Raw genomic sequence first — 19,357 nt, forward strand, 5'->3', positions numbered from 1 at the left:
TGGAAGGCTCCATAGAGCTGGATAGTCACTAAAAGTAACCACTTTCACATTCACGACGTTGCGTGATCCATTGTTGGTATTCAAGATTTCTCAGAGCTGCTATAAGTACATAAGACATTAAATAACCTAACTTTAGTCAAAGGTAATTATGCCATTCAACCGTAAGCTAACCCACGAGCTGTGCATGTAGGTGCAGCACCTCCCTCACTTCCTTTGGATTGTTGGACTGACGCTCTGTGTGCTGAAGGTGTGTGCATCCAAAGTTTACTGGGTCAATGGTTTTATTCTGTGGAAAGGCTGAAGTGGCTCAGCCCCAAACAGCTTTCCTTCTTCTCCTGTTTGCATATAATAAAGTGGTTCAAAAAGACACTTGGTTTTGCTCTGTATGCACCCTAAGCTTGTTATTGTCGCAGAATTGGTGAACTGGCAGGTTACAGGTAAGTGCTGTACTTCGTCGTATTATTCCACATAGTACCACTGGATGAGAAGCCCCAGTGATTAGGTGATTCTTCAAAGTCATACAACTACAGATGCAACGTTTATGCAGTTGCACCCTTCAGATAAGTGAAACTGTTTTACTTCAAAGTGCTGGAAAAACAACATCGAGACAGGTGTTCATGTTTAAAACTTTTAACTTCATCTTGATTTATAAAAAGAAGTAATCGTGATGATGTCACATGAAAAATAATCACACTTGATTATTAAAAATGACTGAAGACGAAGCACATTACTTTTCATGTTGAGTTGCGTTTCTCCAATATTCATAAAATGGTCATATGAATAAAAATATTTAAATAGACAATACATTAACTGACCAGAAATGAGGGACACAAGCCATCTTTTTTAAAAATCCAATGGCCTCGCAAACTGAACATGTTATAACACTAGTGCAACTCATACAAACCAACTCTAAGTTTGTATAACAGTCCCTGTAATGTGACTTATATGGAGTGTGTATGCACACTATTTGCACGCACATACACGCCTTACCAATACAACCTGTGTCCAGTTGCAGGGTTAGGGTTTTGCTGTCCCTTGAGAAGATTTGATGTTTAGAGTAGAAACTACTGGAATTAAGCCAATAGGTTAATCATGAACTAAAAAACTATAGAGCAAAAATAAAATACAATTTAAAAAAAGCATAAGCGTGGCTGTGTAATGGAGGTCCTGTGTCCGTCAGAGGCACAAGCCAGGGGGTGACGTTACTCGGCATCAACGACCATGATGTGTACAAAGAGTCCAGCTGAGGGGAGGACGTCTCCGTTCTTATTGTGCAGAGGCACATGTCTGTATCCTGCGTTGGGAGCACAAAGAGGTGGCAGTCAGTCATCAGAAAATATGAAGAGCTCTTTGTTGCAGAGTGTGAACGGAGTTCTCTATGCTCGGCCAGAGAAGGGATAGTCCCGTTTCTGTTCATTAATAAAGTGTGAAAACAAACAACTATCAGCGGTTTGAACTCACCCATTTTCAGGCTGTTGAATGGAAGTGTGTACTGCCCGATGAACTCGTTGGAAGACGTGGAGTCGTGGTCTTCGACGGTGAAGCGCACCAGTGCCAGCTCTGGCACGTACACGTCAAACTGGAAGTTTTCATTCCATTGTGGGTTAAAACCTTCAGACAAAAAAGGAAAAACAGTGAGACAGAAGTCATGAGTCATTAATTTCTGATGCAGTCCACAAGTTATTTGGTGATCTTTTAACCTGCTCGCCTACTTCTGCTTCAAAGGCTCTTCTCGCTTCCCACAATGCATTTCGAAACAATCCCCAGAGGGCGTGAATACATTAGGTGTATTTCCTTTCTCTCTGTCTGACCTTTTTTTTAGAAATGTGCAAAACAGAAAACATACTAGCTGTAGAGACACCATGACTCTACATAATCCTGAAGTCAGGACATTGTAACTGTGATTAAAAATGTTTAGCTAATCAGCTAATAGTCTGAAAAAAAAGGAAAATATACCTCCAAAAGTATAAAATAAATGCAAGTATATGACCAATATCTGCCTTTTGTAAACTGCATTAAAAAGTAAAAGTACAGTAGAAAACACGCGTGTATAGCGTTTGAAAGAAGCGGTACCATTGTTTTCGACAGCATCGGTCTTTTTCTCAGCAACATCATCCGGCACTCCGTACACCTCCACTTTCACCAGCGCGTCCACAATGGAGGAGATCTTCTTTTTCACTTTGGGGAGCTGCTGGGCTGACACAATCTGATGACAAATGGGGAGACATTGTGCCACATGATAAAAGATTCTTCTGCACATTACCGAAGAGCCGGATTTTGAACGGGACACGACAGCGAATGCTTGGACATAATGTCCGTGTGTGTTATTACAGCGAAACACTCACCATGACATGGAGCGTCTTGTGCTTCAGCCAGTCTCCTCGGGTCAGCGTGATGGGGTCAAACTCCGTGGCTACGTCCCTCATGTAGGCTGGTTTCAGGATGTAGCCGCTCTTTCCATTTACCAGGAATCTGCCCTGGTTTACGTCCATGTCTGTGCAGGTTGTCTGGAAGTTTAAGGCCACTGGAAAGGAAATAATAAGAAGCAGAGACATTGATGAATCAAAAATAAACAACTGCCTCCCATTAGTTAAATTGTATTTTGTTAGTCCCTCCTTGTGTTCGTATTATGTACCCATTTGGCAGCCGGCATTCCACAGAGGCACGGGGTTGTAGTTGGAGGAGTTGGTCCTGGAGCCGGCTGGATAGACGCGGCTCAGCTTGTCCATGTTATGGTGGATGTAGGAATTAGCTGCAGGGAAAACATTGAGGCAGAGGAACAGAGTTATCTCCTGAGCTGAACGTTATTTGAACCTAATTTTCTACCATTAAACAATTTTGTATATTACGTGCACTTTATTCTGACAGAGGTGCCATCATAACTCTAATCACCACGAGGACGACTGGGGTCTAATCGGATGTCAAAATCCTTTCAGGTGAAGAAATGTTTAATTTTATTGTTTTCACAACTGCTCAGTAGATGAGTTAACAGAGCTCTAAACAACTGTTTGTGGATTGTAAATACTTTGTCTTTGGGTCAGTTTCCAGGTCAGCCCTATTTCAGAATTTAAACGCACAACATGAAATTATTTGCCACTAGTGGTTTCTCTTTTCAAAACAATAACAAAAGTCCTTAAGTAGCGTTGGATCGTGCCAGTTTTACATCACAGTCAGCTTCTCCCGGTTAAGATTCCGTCATTGTTCATCATTTAGGCAGGTTTTTACCTGGAGCCGAATTATCCGCAGAGGTCTCTTCCTCTCCAAAACACACGGACCAGGTGATTAAAACCAGTACAAACACTGAATAAAGCAGTTTCACATCCAAAATCTGTGATATCCTGACGCTGTTTGGCTGCTGCTAACATTTGCTCAGATCCAGATGTCTGATGACTTAAATTCTTCATCCAGTGAAAATATAAAGTAAAAAACAACTAAGATTTAAGAAATGTATCGTAACAATGAGGCTTAAAACTGGTTAGAAAGTCAATATGACGGCTTCTGGCAGACAGCGCTGAAACTTTAAACCCACCATTACCTTGATTAAAATTAAAATAGTTGGAAACATTTGGGATAATGTAAGTACACATCTCAACAACATATATAACATAGGTCTAGTCGTTTTTAGACATTTTAAATGGGAAAATCTTACATTTTAAATCTTTAATAAGTAATCTAATGAGGTTCTAAAGTGACTAATTGATGGGAAATTTAGAAAGCTTCAATAACTGATTTATAAAAAACCTGTACGTTTAACTTCCCAAGATAATATTTAAAGCTAATGTACTTTACAACTGCTGTTCGGAGTTGTATCCTCATGATTGTTTGCACTTTCGATTGGACAAAAGAGTCAGCTAAATTACATGTAATAAAACGTGACACTAAAACACTTCAGCCTGAAGTCTTCCTCACCCGACTCCTCTGCCAGCCCCATGGCCTTTTGCTCCTTAAAGGACGACATCTCGTAGAAGCTCAGGTTTTGTCTGGCCTCCTCGAAGCCGTTGAAGTGGACGCTCTTACAGTACACCACCATGTCGGACAGGTCTTTTGCTAGTTTCAGCTTCTTCTTCTTCTGCACATTAAAAGGAAATGAAGTGTCAGTACAAAAGAAATGTCTGCTAATGCAATAAATGTGTTAAAAAGAGATCATTTATTTGCTCTCCTTTGATGTCGCCGCCATCCACCTTGTTTTTCTCTTGCTCCTCGTCTTCATCGCCTGACTCTTCCTCCTCCGTCATGTCCGCGTCGACATCTTCATTCGCCTCGGCCGCAAAGCTGGCCTCCAGTTTGTTTAACCTCTTCCCTTTGACCAGGAACATCCCCTTCAGCGCCTGGAGACAGACAGACACACACACACACACACACACACACACACACACACACACACACACACACACACACACACACACACACACACACACACACACACACACACAGTGAGTGGTAACAGAGGACAAAAAAGATAATCCACCAATATATAAGATACAAACCTCAGGAGATGGGAAGTCTGTGGGCATGCCGTCCCCCAGGGGGGAAGTGACAAGTGCACTGCCCAGGATGGAGCTCATGTGGTGGGCCATGACCTCCTGCTGCTTCACACTGCAGTGGTTTTCCAACGAGAGGATAACCGGGTAATCGGACGTCTGGTGGGACGACCGGACAGAAAACACAGAGAACTCAGAACATGAAAACTTACGTAGAGCGCAAATGGATATCACTGGATACTAAACACACCTTAAAGGCATATTCCTTGATGGCTTTGATGGCGTCTTTGAAGAGGATCTTAGAGGTGAGGGTGTAGCCGTGGTAGATCTCTGGCTCCTCATCTGATCCGTCCCAACAGTCCAACTCCACACAGCGGCAGCTCTTTAGCAGAGCCCTGAGAGCCACAGCCAACATCAGTGACTAAAGAAAGGCTCTGTGAAGCCGCCCGAGGGTCGTCGTTAATGAACCCATAAGCATTTAGATGATCAATATCTATAAGGCTATGAAAAATGCATTACAATTTCCACGAGCCCAAAGCGATGTCATCCAATGTCTTGTTTAGTAAGACAGACTGTCCAAGATACAAAAATGTACAAAATGATGTTTTCTGATCAGAAAAGTTCCATTTGAAAATCATTTCCTGGCCACAGGCCTCAGTCTGCTCACATTGGGATAGAGAGATAACCAGAGACTAAACAATGGATTAATATCTGCAGACTGCAGAGATGTTATCAGTACATTCCAGCTACAGCAGCTGAAAGAAGGACAGACTTTTACAGCTGTTACCTGACATAAGCCTCCGTGCTGCTGGGCCCTTGTAGCTGATCCTCCATGAGGTAGGTGTTGTGCGAGGAGGAGATGAAGTATTGGTTGAGAGGCTGGCTCATGTCCTGGTACACCTCTCTGTGATCTGGATTGAGGACTAAGGCCTCTGGCTGGTGCATGTACATGAGGAAGCCATCTTTGGACAGCAGCTTCTTCTCCTTGGCTAAAAGAACACGGCAGAACAACAGTGACCAGGGATCCAGTAATTCATCCAGTGTGCGAGTGTAAAACATTTACGGTCTCCCTTAAAAGGATCAGATTTCCCCCTGGGATGATTTTATATTGAACACCAAGATTACAAATTCCTGCTGAAAAGACTATCGGGCGGATTTACAAATGTATTTTGTGGCTTTTGTGGCCACTAAACCTGCACAAATGAGACAAACAGAAACTCCTGCAGAGGTAGAAATGCACCCCCAACTGCGCCGCTAACAAAAGAAACGCCTCGGTGCTGCGGTGCCATCTGCACATATTTAATGAGGTTGTATGCTTACATTTGGCGCTAAGTTGGACCCTTTATCTTTAACTGAGACTCATTGTGTCAACAACAGTCCAATTGACCAAAGATAAGCGCAGATAGCCGCACGAAGTTACGGTGAAATTATTAGCATCTTCCGAGAGTTGGTTGTAACTGAAGCGCCGCACACTTTCCACTGACCATGGCAGCAGTGACTGTGGCCAGGTGAATGCTCAAACTCAATTGTTTTGGGATTCAGTGACAGTTGTGTCATGAAATATTTTGTCATTTCTGACAATACATGAGAAAGAAAATGAGGTGAAACTCAACTCATGGTGCTTTTAATGGCAATCCATTCTTTGTGAATTTGGCCGTATGTGCGAAGCAGCAGAGTTATGTTCTGCACATCTTACCATTAAATAGGTTTCGTAAACCTGACACAAAATGTCCTCAGCGGAGTACCAATCACTGTGAAACTCACACGTCATCTGTTTTTGTTCCACACTTTAAAAAGACGCTTCGAAAACAAGTGATTTACCAGAGCAGAAAACTAAACATTAGACTTCTGGCTTTAGAGGTATTGTTAGATTAGTTAAGTCGCAGATATACTTGCAGTTTAACCAAGTGTTAATTTATGATGATGCACACTACCAACGCTCGAAACAGACGCAGGATACGTTACGGTCGGTAGGATACGATCATGGGCAGACAAACGAGTCTTTAAAAGTAAGTACGTCTTCGTCCTTAGGCTAGCTGTTTACCCCTGAGTCCAGTCTTTATGCTAAGCTAAAGTAGTTGTCTCTGGGATCTAGCTCCATATTTAGCACTCATGGAGAGTCGTATCAATCTTCTCATCGAACTCTTGGCAAGAAAGCGAAGAGTGTTTCTCTACATGTCTAGCTATTCTTTTAATCCAGGTTCAACCCTCAGAGCAGTTCATTAATTTAACAGCACATTAATATATCACAACCCAGCAGTGTATCAGCCCCTTATTATATGTAAAGAAATCCAGCAGAGCTGTGATGCTGACTGAGCAGCTCACTATGGAGTAACACCCTGAAACAAAAACCTGCCGTTTCAAAAAGGGTACTGACCATTTTCATCCGGCTCATACTTGTGGATAATGTTGTGTGCATCAGCCAGCGTGGCTTTCTCTATCTGTTCTTTGATCAGGAAGTCCACCAGGTTTTGAGGACTCATAAAGCCCGTTGTTTTAGCGTACTCCCCGTAAATCACATCCAATTCCTCTCGATGGGTCAACAGGTTGTAGAAATGTTGGATCTCCTCCCCGGCCAGGTATCCTGAATTGGATTTGTCACATTTCTGTATGATGGAAAAGTCACATGAAAGGTGATCAACACGTTACATTTAACCTGAACACGATCTTATTGGTATTAAGAGGGTAGGGATTAGGTGAACATTTCTTATTTTTCTTCAGGCTTACAACGCTATCTTGTGCTTAAATCATACATTTAAATCTATTTATGGACACTGCGGCGATGACTTTTATAGTTTTCTTATACCTCCTGAGGATCCACCATTAGTTTGATATTTAGAAATCATTAAGAAGCTCTGACGGCATCACCTCGAACAGCAACTCTGCGAAGTCATCATCCACCTCGACGTTGATCCGACGTAGGAAGTCCTTGATCTCCGACAGACTCAGCTTATCATCTTTGTTCTCGTCTGATTTCCTCAGGCAGCTAAAGAGCCAACTGAAGGGTTTGTCATGTAAGGATATAATGCCATCTTTTCCTAAACCACAGAGAAATGTTCACAGTCTAAGCTCCACTATCATGAGAAGGATACTGCTCTGTGTTCTTCTGGCTGCTGAGGTTGTTCATGTTGGAGACTATTTTCTGCAGGCTGTTGACCCACTGCCTAGCCTCGTCCTCTGAGCTGGCGATGAGGTCCAGGTTCTTGCGGTGGCCCTTGAACATAATGGAGAAGCAGCGGTTCTCCACCTGCTCCTCCGTGTACTTCCTGAGGCCGTCTGACTGACGGCCCATTCGCACTGCTGAGATGTCATTGATGACAACTGAAGACAGGAGTTGAAAACGTTATTTTACTCTTCTAGTATATCATTTAGTGAAGTAATTTCCTGCCCTAGGACTCATACAATATGCTAAAACAAATGGTAGTTCTTTTGTACTTAGTATCTTCAGGCATCACAGACCAGCCTGCTTGGTAAACATAAACCTGATGTTTGCAGTTTACTGACTTCACATTACAAGTTTGTGGGAACTGAATTTCAACAGCTGCTATTTATTGAGTCACTAATGTGTAAAGTTGTTGGATGCACCTTTAAAAGGGTGCATGTGATCACACGAGGCGATAGAAATAAAACACATCACCATAATGCCGTTATCAAAATGAGACTACGTGAGAACAGTTGATGGATGTCATCCAAGGTATATAAACCGGAGCCATTTCAACCACTCCTCCACACGCTATAAAAAATCCCTATCTTGATAAACACACCCACAAAACATATCAGTACTGTCATGAGCAACCCAGTTGGGTCTGATAATACACAGGACTTTCAGACTGACATAATATTTTTCAGTTTTACTTGAATTAGCACTGGACACACAAATGTTGTTAGGTTACAGGTAAATAAGAGTTGCGCGGCATGTGTCCACCACAACACCACACTGATATGTGCAAGAGTTTCTTTCTCGTGTGTCTCACACACACACATGTAGGTGGGAAGCTGGGACGGCAGCAGCAGCACTCACAGGTCTGGTTTGTCTTGAAGATTTTCTTTGATTCGCGCCACATGGTCTTGCAGTCATCCATGAGTCTGAAGTAGCGGGTCTTCTTCCAGGACGGGGAGCGCACCTTGAGGAGATCTCCCCCCTTCAGGAGGAATTGGAGGTCCGTATCGTTCTCCATACCTGTGAAACCGAGGAGCAGAGAGTACAATTCAACAGATTCAACACTACAATTCTGCAAATTTACCAAGTTGAAGACAATTTTACACAATCCACATGTCAGTTGAGTCAAACCTTAAACCCTGCTCTCTTACCCTTTACCTGAATTTATCTCATCAGAAAACTGCCTGTGATTGTCCACACTCAACACATGCTGGCTGATTAAAAGCCCTTCAACATGCAAAGTTTTATAACTTTACACATTTAAAAACAAGTTCAGATCTGCGACACCAAAGCAAGTAGTCAGACCCTGGAGTGGTCACATGTCCTAAAAGAAGATTGTTCAAATAGTTGCAGTGCAGCCTACCGATGAGCTTTAGGTTCATTTGTATCACCTCCTGGCTTCTGGCATAGCGGAGTATTTCCTCAGATCTGCTGAGTTTCTGTTGGCTTTGCAGGCAACTCATGTTGCCCTGAGGTGCTGATAAACACTGCCGGACTGTTCACATTCGCAAGGCGCAGGGACCGACCATAAACTGTATATAAAAAGGGACCAACCAGTGTGTGGAAGGGCGTGCACCAGCCCCTTTCAAAGTGCACTTCATCTCTGTCGGCTGAGACAGACACGTAGGCTACTTCAGCCGAGAAGCTGTGTGTGAGGATGGGGTTTAAACTTCAGGTTTATGCTAAATGTTGGTGTTTTCAAGTAACTTCATAGGATATTTCGGGGAAACGAGTTGACCAATTGTGAAGAGAGTTTGACCATTTTTGAAGACACCCATAACAACCTGAGGTTAACAAATAAATAATTTATCAAATCCTGGCAGGGATGCGAATGAAAAGACTTTCCATGATAGTAAGTTTACTTATGTGTAGTTGTATGTTACAAGTTAGAAAAAGTAGTTCAAACTATTTTGTAAAAACAATAACATTGTCGATGTACATGTGATACAAAATTATAACAAAATATAATATTTTAAAAAGTCACATGATTTTTTTCTCCAAATGTGTCCACTTGTTCACAGGTCATACATAAACCAAAACAATTAAATTCCCCAATAAGAAAAAGATTTAATTTAGGCCAGGGGGTGGGGGGGGGGGGGGGTCAAAGGCAGTTTAATTACAATAGATAAGCAATGGTGAATAAAACATAATTCCTTCCCTTTTAGGGGCCATAGTTGTTTGCATTGTTTGTCAGTAATGTTGGTAAAATAATTTTTATTTAACTACTATCCGTATATGAATGTAGTTTATCTAGGCCAGGGGTCTGCAACCTGCGGCTCAGGAGCCACATGCAGCTCTCTAACCCCTCTGCAGTGGCTCCCTTTAGCTTTGACAACAAACAACAAAACATAGAACAAAATATTTATTTTTCTGTTTTTTTTTTGTTGCACAGTGGACAATCTTTCAAGGGAACACCTCTTATCTTGGAGTTTGAGGTGATATATGTTATTTCTTGATTATATTTTGTCCACTAAAATATGCGTCACATTCTCCTGCGTCGACGGGCGTCTTTCCCTGCAGGTGGCACATCTTGAGTTTCAGACCCCCGTCTAACTCGATATCTAACATGGATAAAACCAAAAAAAGAAAAGTCTCGGAGGAGTTTAATTCTGCGTGGACAGATACATTTTCTTTCACTGCCAACGATGCTGGCTTACCTGTGTGCTTGATATGTGGCGAGAAATGAGCAAACAGAGAATGTAATGTTGAAAGACATTTCAAGAACAAACATTCGTGAATTGTTTAAAAGCCAAAGGAATGAACACCACCTCCATGTGGATGATAACACACTGAAACGGACATAATTAAATACAAACTGGCCTATTTTTTATGTTGACTCTTTTTAAGCTATTAGGTTGCAGCTTTACTTTTTTTTTTTTTTTTTCAAAGTGGGCTACTTTATTTTATTCATTTCATTTGTATATTGTATTTTTTTATTGTTTTGTGTATTTTTATATGATATTAATTTTATTTGCATTTGATTTAACAAATATGGGGAGGACTCAAATATACCTGCATAGTTCTGTGTGTAGGCCTAAACATGCCAGTGTATTTTGTTCTCCTCTTTTAAAGAGTTTGGTGTTTTCCTTTGATTAAACAGGTGAAAATAGCAATACGATCTCAACAGTTTCCTTTATTGTCATTCTGCAATTTCATAAATGCAACAAATATAGTAAAACTATATATCAAATTATTAGCTGCGTTATCAAATATGTTTTGCGGCTCCAGACAAATATTATTTGGTGGAAGAGGGGGCCAAAATGGCTCTTTTGATAGTAAAGGTTGCCGACCCCTGAACTAGGCCTACCAGCAAGCTACTGCAAAATGTAGTGAGTAATAAATTAATTGTAGTTCACTACTCCCAAACTCAGCTGCGAGCTAATAACCTCAAATGTCACAATGCATTAATTATATATTGTTAGCCAACACTGGCCACAGAATCAGTTTACGTGACACTAAAGACAGAAAGAATAAACGTTTAAAATGTGGTTATGTGAAGCTATTTAATTATGTATAACGTCTAAAAGTATACCTTTAACTACATTTAACAATGCTTTAATTAGCTAGTTAGATATAAAGTTACAGCTTGCATGTTGTGCTCAGTCTTCTTCTGTCTAATTGTTTAACTCGCGGGCTCCATCTAGCGGTAACATGGCGGTACTGCCATATGCTGTGATTTAACCAGGTTTATTCGTTTTTATTTTTTAAAAACGTGTTAAGAAACAGGCCATGTTCAACAAACAAAGTAGATTTTGAAGAGAGAAATGTGGGCCAAAGATAACAGTGTTTGCAGTAGTTGTTTGTTTTCCATCTCTTAAGGCTGTGAGCGGTTTTGGTTTGGCAACACTTCTGTTTGCAGCAAGGTGAAACTAGACTGCATTACAGGAGCCACACCTTTTGGCACTGTATAAACTAGTCTACTGGTGATCTTATTCGTAAAACATTTCGTTCAATGCAGCAGATAACCGCAGTAAGCGAAGAAAAATGTTTGAATGCAACCATTAAAAATGTAAGAAAAGTGAGTAGGCCTACAAGCCATTCTAATTAACTCACATGCCATTTAAATTAGCACAATTTAAAAAAATGTCCTACCGTAGTTTTTCTTTTCGAGCCCATTCGTTTCCATCCTTTCTGAATTGTATCTCTTATTTTACGCAGTAAGGTCTGGCTTTTCCTCCGTTCACTTGATGCGCCGTTTCAGCGAAAATTGCTCCTTCTTTCCATGTGCGCAATGATGAAAACCTTTGAGTTTGGGATTGTTGAACAGAGTTTTAGGACAACACACCCAAAGTCGGCGACATAGGTGCTATTCTCCGCGGCAGTCTGAATGGTGTCAGCACTCCTAAAGGTTCCAACACCGGTTTGACAAGTCAGCCATGCAAACAGCACTGCTGATGTCACATCAGGGTAGGTTACACCTAACACCGGCTTTTGCCCCCAGATATGGGACTAGTTAACAAAACATACTGACTTAACAGCCAGCATTTAAAGCATGCCATGTTAATAGTTGGTCTTTTCGCCTGTAGAATGAAATGAAAATTAAAACTTTAAGTAGGCCTTTTATAATGCTGCTCTCTAAAGCACTTCCAGGGCCAATTCCTCACCTAGTGGAAACTCTATTTGTGACTGAACAGGGAGGGGATGTTCACCTGAGAAGCAGCCGTAAGCCTCAAGATCAGGTTTTATAACTAATATTCATACAGTGGGATCATTTCCCTTCTATAGTTGTCTTCTGGCTTGTATTGTATTTTCATGCAGCCACCTGTTCCTCATTTGAGCACAAGGTAAACATGATGAAGAAGACTGAACAGCAGAGTTGGCTCGCTGCCCGGCCACATAGTTGACAGTGAATTGGAGCATATTGGTTACACTGAATGGGACAGATGATTTTTTTTTTGCTTTCCTTTTCATGTGCAGCTTAGCCTTGGCAGGATAATAGCACTGCGATCGCTGGTGCGTTGGGGCTCTTGTGGCTCTCAGCACTTCTCTTTCAGGCCTGGCTTACCCTCAGCGCACTGTCAGCATCAGGATGAGTGAGCTTTAATGCAGCATCAGGGGAGAGCTTCCGGGCAAGGGCCGACCACTTCCAACCCACGAGGTTCAGGGAGACAGAAAACAGAGTGCTTGTCTTTAGTTGTATCATGCTTTTGGACGCATGTTTGAGAACATAAAGTGGATTATTTTCTTAAATGCATAAGAAACTAAAAATACATATATGTTTTTATTCACTTTTCCCCAATAGAGACAAGAAAACATTTTATATTGGTATTACATTTACACATCTTCACCTTGGAGCTTTTCTGCTCAATGTCAGCCATTTGGACTCAAGTGCTTTGCTCAAGGGCATCTGGAAGTAGGCCTCCCTGATGAGGCATGAGAGACTTCTTACATATTTAATTTCTCCGATCAGATTGTTTGACCATTACTTGTTACACATTTTACTCTGTCCCAGTTCTTTAAATAAAAAAAGAAGCCTTAACCATTAGCCATCCCCTGGCCAGCTGCACGGCCAAATTAGTCGACGTGCTTTTGTAAAAATCAATGAGTCCAGGGAAAGTCCTTTTGCGGCAAAGCTGTGTTTTCATTAGTGGACAATGGAATACATTACATCAAACTTCAAAACGCTATAAATGGAAAATGGTAAGTGACTTCTCCTATTTAGCAAGTCTGTGTCATTGCTTGGTGTCTGTGCCTGTACAAGCAAGAACAGGCCCCAATATTTCTTCACATACCACTTATACAAGGTGTTGGGGAAGCTCCTTTGAAAGCATAGCTGTGCAAGCTGCCAATTACTTCAGTGGAAGAAGTTTAACTGCAGCAAGCTACCCCAGGTAGGACTATAGTTTGGTTAACTAAAGCTACTTAAAAAACTACTAAAAGGATCAAATTGTCATTGTGAAACAAAATAACAACAACCTATAATATAAAAATTCATATGCCAGCAAAACAAATGCCACTTAATTGAACATATTTCAAAAAGTGCATACTTGTTCACGGGTCAAAAAAATAAAATGCCCTACTAAAAAAATATTTAACTTATATTCAAAGAAAAGGGGGTCATGGCTGGTCAAAGCGGGTTCAACAGTAGAGAGGCAACTGTAAATAAAATGTTTATTTCCTTTTGTGGCCCAGAATGGTTTGTAGTTTCAGTAGATAACTACACAAAAAATAGCAAAAAAGTAATTTTAACTACATGAATCAAGCTACTGCAAAATATAGTTACACAACTAGTTTAATTATATAGTTCACTACTCCCCAACACTGCTGATCCCATCATCTGCTGCCAAAACATCCTAATGTCTCATGGCAGTGTGTCAGTGACATAGATTATGCAATTCCTGGGTTACCAAACTTTAGCCCAAAGAGGAAGTTACATCAAGATTAATAAATACAAAGATAATATGTTAACAACTGTCTGGTGTGGGTATCTGCTGCAAATATTTAAAATAAACTACACAGAGTTATGAACTCTGCATCTGTTGAGTTTATAGCACAGTCCACTGTCCGTCTGGTTTTCATGAACATTCTTGGCAAATTCCAAATTCCAACACAGAGATTGAAAGATTAAAGTTATCTGCAAATAAACCTTCCACAACAAGTGATCAAGTACTGCACTACTGTACAACTTTAAGTATTTGTGATTTTCTTCAACATTTCTATTTTATGCTACTTTATTTTTAGACTCCACTACATTTAAAAGCAACATATACTACATTCACTGTGTCTATAGTTACTACTTAATGTTCAAGATTTTACGTACAAAACATACTCAATACAAAATAACGAATAGCTATAGATCAAACTGCCAGCTTTATACTAATCAGTTAAGATTAGTGCCACTGCGACCAGCTACAACATTTAAGTACCGCTAATATGTTAATACGTCGATAATAAGGAGCCAAGCATTTTGGCAGAATGGCCAATGCCAGGGGCCATTCTGCATAATGCTTACTACTTTTTGAATGCAGGAGTTTTACTTATAATTGCTACTTTTACTTGAATGAATGATCAGAATACTCCTCTCATCTATTCTTGTGGTATTTCCTATAGGTCTTTCAAATTTCACTGTACACAACTAAGCAAAAATTGGGCAAAAAGGCACATGCTTAGTATAAGCGTTAGCGGCCTCTATCGGGTGTACTCTGCACACTTACATGCGCGAAGTGTAAGAATAACGTATCTGTTGTCTGAAGACTAAAATGTTTCAATGTACCGGCATGGTCCGTGAACTACATGTCAGTAACTTATTACTGTGTTCCACCTTCGTTTGTTTTCTGTTTCCGAGTTTTCCGGGTTTTCGGCAGACTTTGCCACACTCAAGATGGCGACGTCTCTATTCCTCCTACTGAGTTCGTACGTAATACTGCGTCAGTCGTGCGTAAGGTTGTGTTGACAAGAGCGGTAGGAGTTGTCAGCGGAACAGCAGCAGCCAGCATCACCGGAGCCGAATGGAGTAACCACAAAGATATTATTCCAGACAGCGTCTCTGTTACTATTTAGAAGCATTGTTTACACAGTTGAAACAACGACACCATGGCAGACGACCAGTCCTCTCAATCCTGGACAATCGACAGGGATGATTACGAACTCAATGAGGTGATAGGTGAGTAGCTTAGCTTGCTAAAGTTAGCATCCTAGCCTCCCCTGTCTCTACAGCGGTGTCGGTTGCCACTAGCCAACTAGCATTGCATGTCTTTAGCTAACAGAAGGCCAGTCTCAGCCCGTTGCTACATGACAGGAAGGTTAACAGCCCTGCAGAGTTTCCTTCTAGCTAGGCCAAATTAATTAATTAGGCTTCTGCTAGTTGGCGAGCTTTAGTGAGATGGCTCCTTAGCAAGTCATGAAGCTAAACGGCTAACTAACGCAATTTAGACTTGTATTGTGTGAAGATTCGTCAGTTGTTGGGAGAGGGTGGTGCTCTTTTGCTGAAGGTATGACACGGATTATAGTGAGCGATTCATACTTTAGTCCAGGTAACGTGACTGATGCCTTTGAACAAAAGAAGGGTGATTGGACACAGGAGGATCAAATCAGGGCAGGGCAAACAATCACAGAAGGAGGGAAAATACAAAGACAGGATGTAAAAACTGAACAGGACACAAGGGGAGTGAACTTTTTAAAATAAAACAGGAAACAGGAAAACCAGGAATCATGACAGGTATTTCTCAAGCCGTTGGTGGAGATACTCAGATGGGGGACAATATATTCTAATGAGCCTGCATTTGACATAGGAAGGGGAGCCAAATGTGAATGGCTTGTTGAATCCCATGTTTTCTGACTGAGGAAGCCCACACAAAACTGACTGGGTTGTTTTATTTCACAGTTTGTGGATTGGTAGGTACTCCAAGATACTCGAATGTGCACAAGTACTGAAAAAGTGAGTTTTTCATAATATGTACCCTTTAAAGACAACAAGAACAATCATAATATTAAACATTTGGTGGTATGCAGTGTCATCAAATTGCTTGTGCAGAGACTGATACAATATGTATTTTTCAAAAGAAGTTGTTAAAAATAAGTTGTTCATGAGTATGAACTAAGAAAAATCAGTTCATGATAATGCTGGCAATCAGAACGTGTTAGAGTGTGTACTTGTTTGATTGTCTGTTTTGAAAGTAAATGAAGCAGCTAACAGGACAGTGTTAACACAACTATATAAGCTTCATATTTAATTGTTTTATTGAATTGCATTATATACTTTCTATCACGGTAGAGAAGTGAAAAATAGATCCTGATTTAGTAAAATACAGGAATTATGTAAGAAAGAACAGACAATGTTGCTTTTAAAATGTATTTATCCTTTATTTATGAAGGGAAACCTTATGATTGATAACCTTGTTCGATTGTTTGTTTTTTCACTAAGAGGATGTTCACTTAGAAAAAATGGCCGTCCTATCTGTGATGCAATAAAATATTTGTTTCCTAACAAAATAATATGCTGAACATTAAAATAAAATGTTTAATGTTTATTCTTTGAGTTTTAAGCATATTTTGTTGATTGGATTATATTATGAATCACAATTATTTGGTCATGACATTAATATTTTATCTATCGTCCCATGCCTAGTAAGTGATCTACAGTGTAAAGCAAATGCATTACGCAGTTTTAAAGACTAAACCATCAGACACAGGTCTACAGCTTGGTTGAATCTTGATTAGGACTCGAGTCTGTTTGTGGGGTAACATTTCTGAAAGACACAGACAGAAATAGATTCATGACTAAGGTTATCCGCGATGAAATGAGTAAATCAAGAGATTACAACATGTCTAATGAGATGGAACATATTTGCCACAGTACCTCTTGTTTCGGCCTCATCGGCTGACTCGGGAAGCTCTTTTCTTCTGGTCTCAGGAAGCAGGAAGACAAGAGCTCCACTGACCAGTGTAAAGCTGCTGAAGACAGCGGTGGGTATGGACCAGTGGTACACGGCCAACATGTTGAGCATTGGAGCAAGAAATGATCCTGTTTCTTGCAGCTAGAGATCCAAAGCCATGGCTGTTTGTCTGAAAGGGGGCCGTATAGCATTATAACACATCCTAATCAAACAGACAGCACATTTGTAAACTCTGATTACTTTCAGGTTAATAAAGTAATTTACTTTATATTTAAATGCTGCTTTACCCTGGTCTGGAAAGTTTTCACACAAAGACAAGAGGCTAAGCATAAACTGTGAACACCTACCTAACAGATGTTGGAAACAACTCCTGCATATAGACAGCACATACAGGACCAGACCAGATCAGGAAAAAACGAGCTGCGACAGCTAAAGATGTAACAGCAATGGCATATCCTGAAAACATAAAACAAACATTAAACTTGACAAACAGGACATGAACATCTTATTGTCATTTGGCTAACCAAACCAAATGGTTTACCTTTAGGAACAGCCAGGATGAACATACAAGAGAGTCCTCCTGTCAGAAGTGTTGATATGAGTGATATTCTTCTCCCAAAAACCTCCAACAGCCATATTGAGAGTAAAGTAGCTAGCATTTCAAAAGCACCAAACATGAACTGTGTCAAGAAAACATTGAAGCCAAAGCTTCCCATATTTAGGTACAGGGAGTAGGTGGCAAGGTTCAATGAAAACCTTAAAAACAGGAAGAAAGCAGAAGATGTCCTGCATTATATAAACATTCTCAACACATGCACAACAATTTAAACAGTTGCTTCATTATTTAAGATGTGTGATTAGTCATTTATTGTATCTATATATTTTAACACTTGCATAATACATATGCAATGAATAACTGCTACTATAAAATGACTATAAATCATAGGTAATAGCCTAATACTAGTATTCAGTGTTAATACAGAACTGGAATCATTTAAATGTGTAATATATTGTCCAGCTCTGCTTTTATTAAATACTTAGTAGAGATTTTGGAAATTTCTACTTACCATCCGAATGCTACAACAAAGAAATATCTGGTCAGTAGAGATGATTTGAAAATAATTTGTATTGAAAAAAACGAGTGGAGTGAAACTTATAGATAATATGTAAAGTCATCCCTGGTCTGTGGTCAGTCAGAAACTGAACATGATAAAATAAAAGAAGAGTCTTGAGTGGAAACAACCGCATGTTCCTAACAAAGTTTGTTATTCTTGTTGTATTTTTGTCACATAAATGCTGCATGTTGTACTGCCAATGATAAAGATACACCCCTCCCTTCAGTGCTCATTGGAAACTTTAACATCTTCCAGATTTACCTTCCATCTCGCTCCAACTGCCTTTCTCTTTATACATCCAAGGCCTTTGGCCTGTCCTGGCTGTTAGAACCAGGGCTATGTATGAACACTGGACAAAAAAAGCCAGCCAGAGACGGGCCCGCACACTCTAAGAGGTTAACAGCCGCGACAGTGAGTTGGTCTTGTTTTCACTAAAGTGATTTACTGTGCCCCATATAATAGCAGGGAAAATCCTGATTTTATCATTTATGAGTGTGGCAGTGGGGTGTGGTCACAGCGCCCCCTGCTGAGGGGAGTCAGGAGTGGCTCAGCTGGGGATCAGACAGCTGGACAGAATCAGGTAATCAGCAACACTATATAAGCATGATGGTAACCTGGTTCTGCTTTTGCAGTATGCTGTGTCCTGCACTGAGAACGTGAGCGGTGTACGAACACACCACACACCACACACCACACACACCAGACCTCGTCTGACCCCGGAAGGTAAGCAGAGTTCGGCCGTGCCAGTACTAAAGAGGATTGCTTTAAACTGCCTGAAAAGCTGAGTGCTGCCATTAAATGGTTTATTTTTCACGTTGCTGCTCTCCTGCTGTCATTTTTACCTGCCTGTGGACAGGGGTTTCTAGCTAACTGTGAAATATTAACTGACTTTGACAAAGTTTATTGGATTAGAATCGCACACTCCACCTTGAAGTTTCAATACCTTTTCCAACAGAGAGTCTGGAACAGTGCGTTTGTTGATGAATGCTGCCTTGACAATCAGCTACTTAGCCTCTTCTGTCCTCCCTCTGCTTAACAACCATCTGGCTGACTCTGGAATAAACCTAATAGAAACAAGGAAAGTGCCAGTTGAAATATTCTATCGTATACAAATAAAACGATAAAAGGCAATAAAAAGGTTTTTGTGCACACCATATGTAAATAGCAACAACTGCAAGTGGAGCTGCTGTGATTAGTTGAGCCAGTCTCCAGTCTCTGATGAAGTAGATCATACCAGCCAAAAGATTGCCCAACCTGACCCATTTG

The 19,357-nt window shown here is 40.6% G+C and overlaps 1 protein-coding gene and 1 pseudogene across 1 annotated transcript; both read right to left on the reverse strand.

Moving 5' to 3' along the window:
• Positions 1-614: 614 nt before the first annotated feature.
• LOC115022498 (1-phosphatidylinositol 4,5-bisphosphate phosphodiesterase delta-1-like) lies at positions 615-12,228 on the reverse strand. The gene is made up of 15 exons (XM_029453498.1): positions 11,734-12,228; positions 8,503-8,661; positions 7,574-7,802; positions 7,350-7,479; positions 6,859-7,087; positions 5,269-5,470; positions 4,732-4,876; positions 4,488-4,640; positions 4,182-4,328; positions 3,910-4,069; positions 2,636-2,752; positions 2,346-2,524; positions 2,074-2,206; positions 1,462-1,611; positions 615-1,294 (listed from the first exon to the last, which is right to left on the reverse strand). The coding sequence occupies exons 1-15, from the start codon at positions 11,765-11,767 to the stop codon at positions 1,203-1,205; spliced, it is 2,259 nt and encodes a 752-aa protein (XP_029309358.1). The 5' UTR covers positions 11,768-12,228; the 3' UTR covers positions 615-1,202.
• Positions 12,229-16,737: 4,509 nt separating this feature from the next.
• On the reverse strand, positions 16,738-18,359 carry LOC115022412 (solute carrier family 22 member 13-like; annotated as a pseudogene).
• Positions 18,360-19,357: the final 998 nt, after the last annotated feature.

The sequence above is a fragment of the Cottoperca gobio genome, chromosome 17 (genome assembly GCF_900634415.1).
Source record: "Cottoperca gobio chromosome 17, fCotGob3.1, whole genome shotgun sequence".
NCBI classification, from domain to species: Eukaryota; Metazoa; Chordata; class Actinopteri; order Perciformes; family Bovichtidae; genus Cottoperca; species Cottoperca gobio.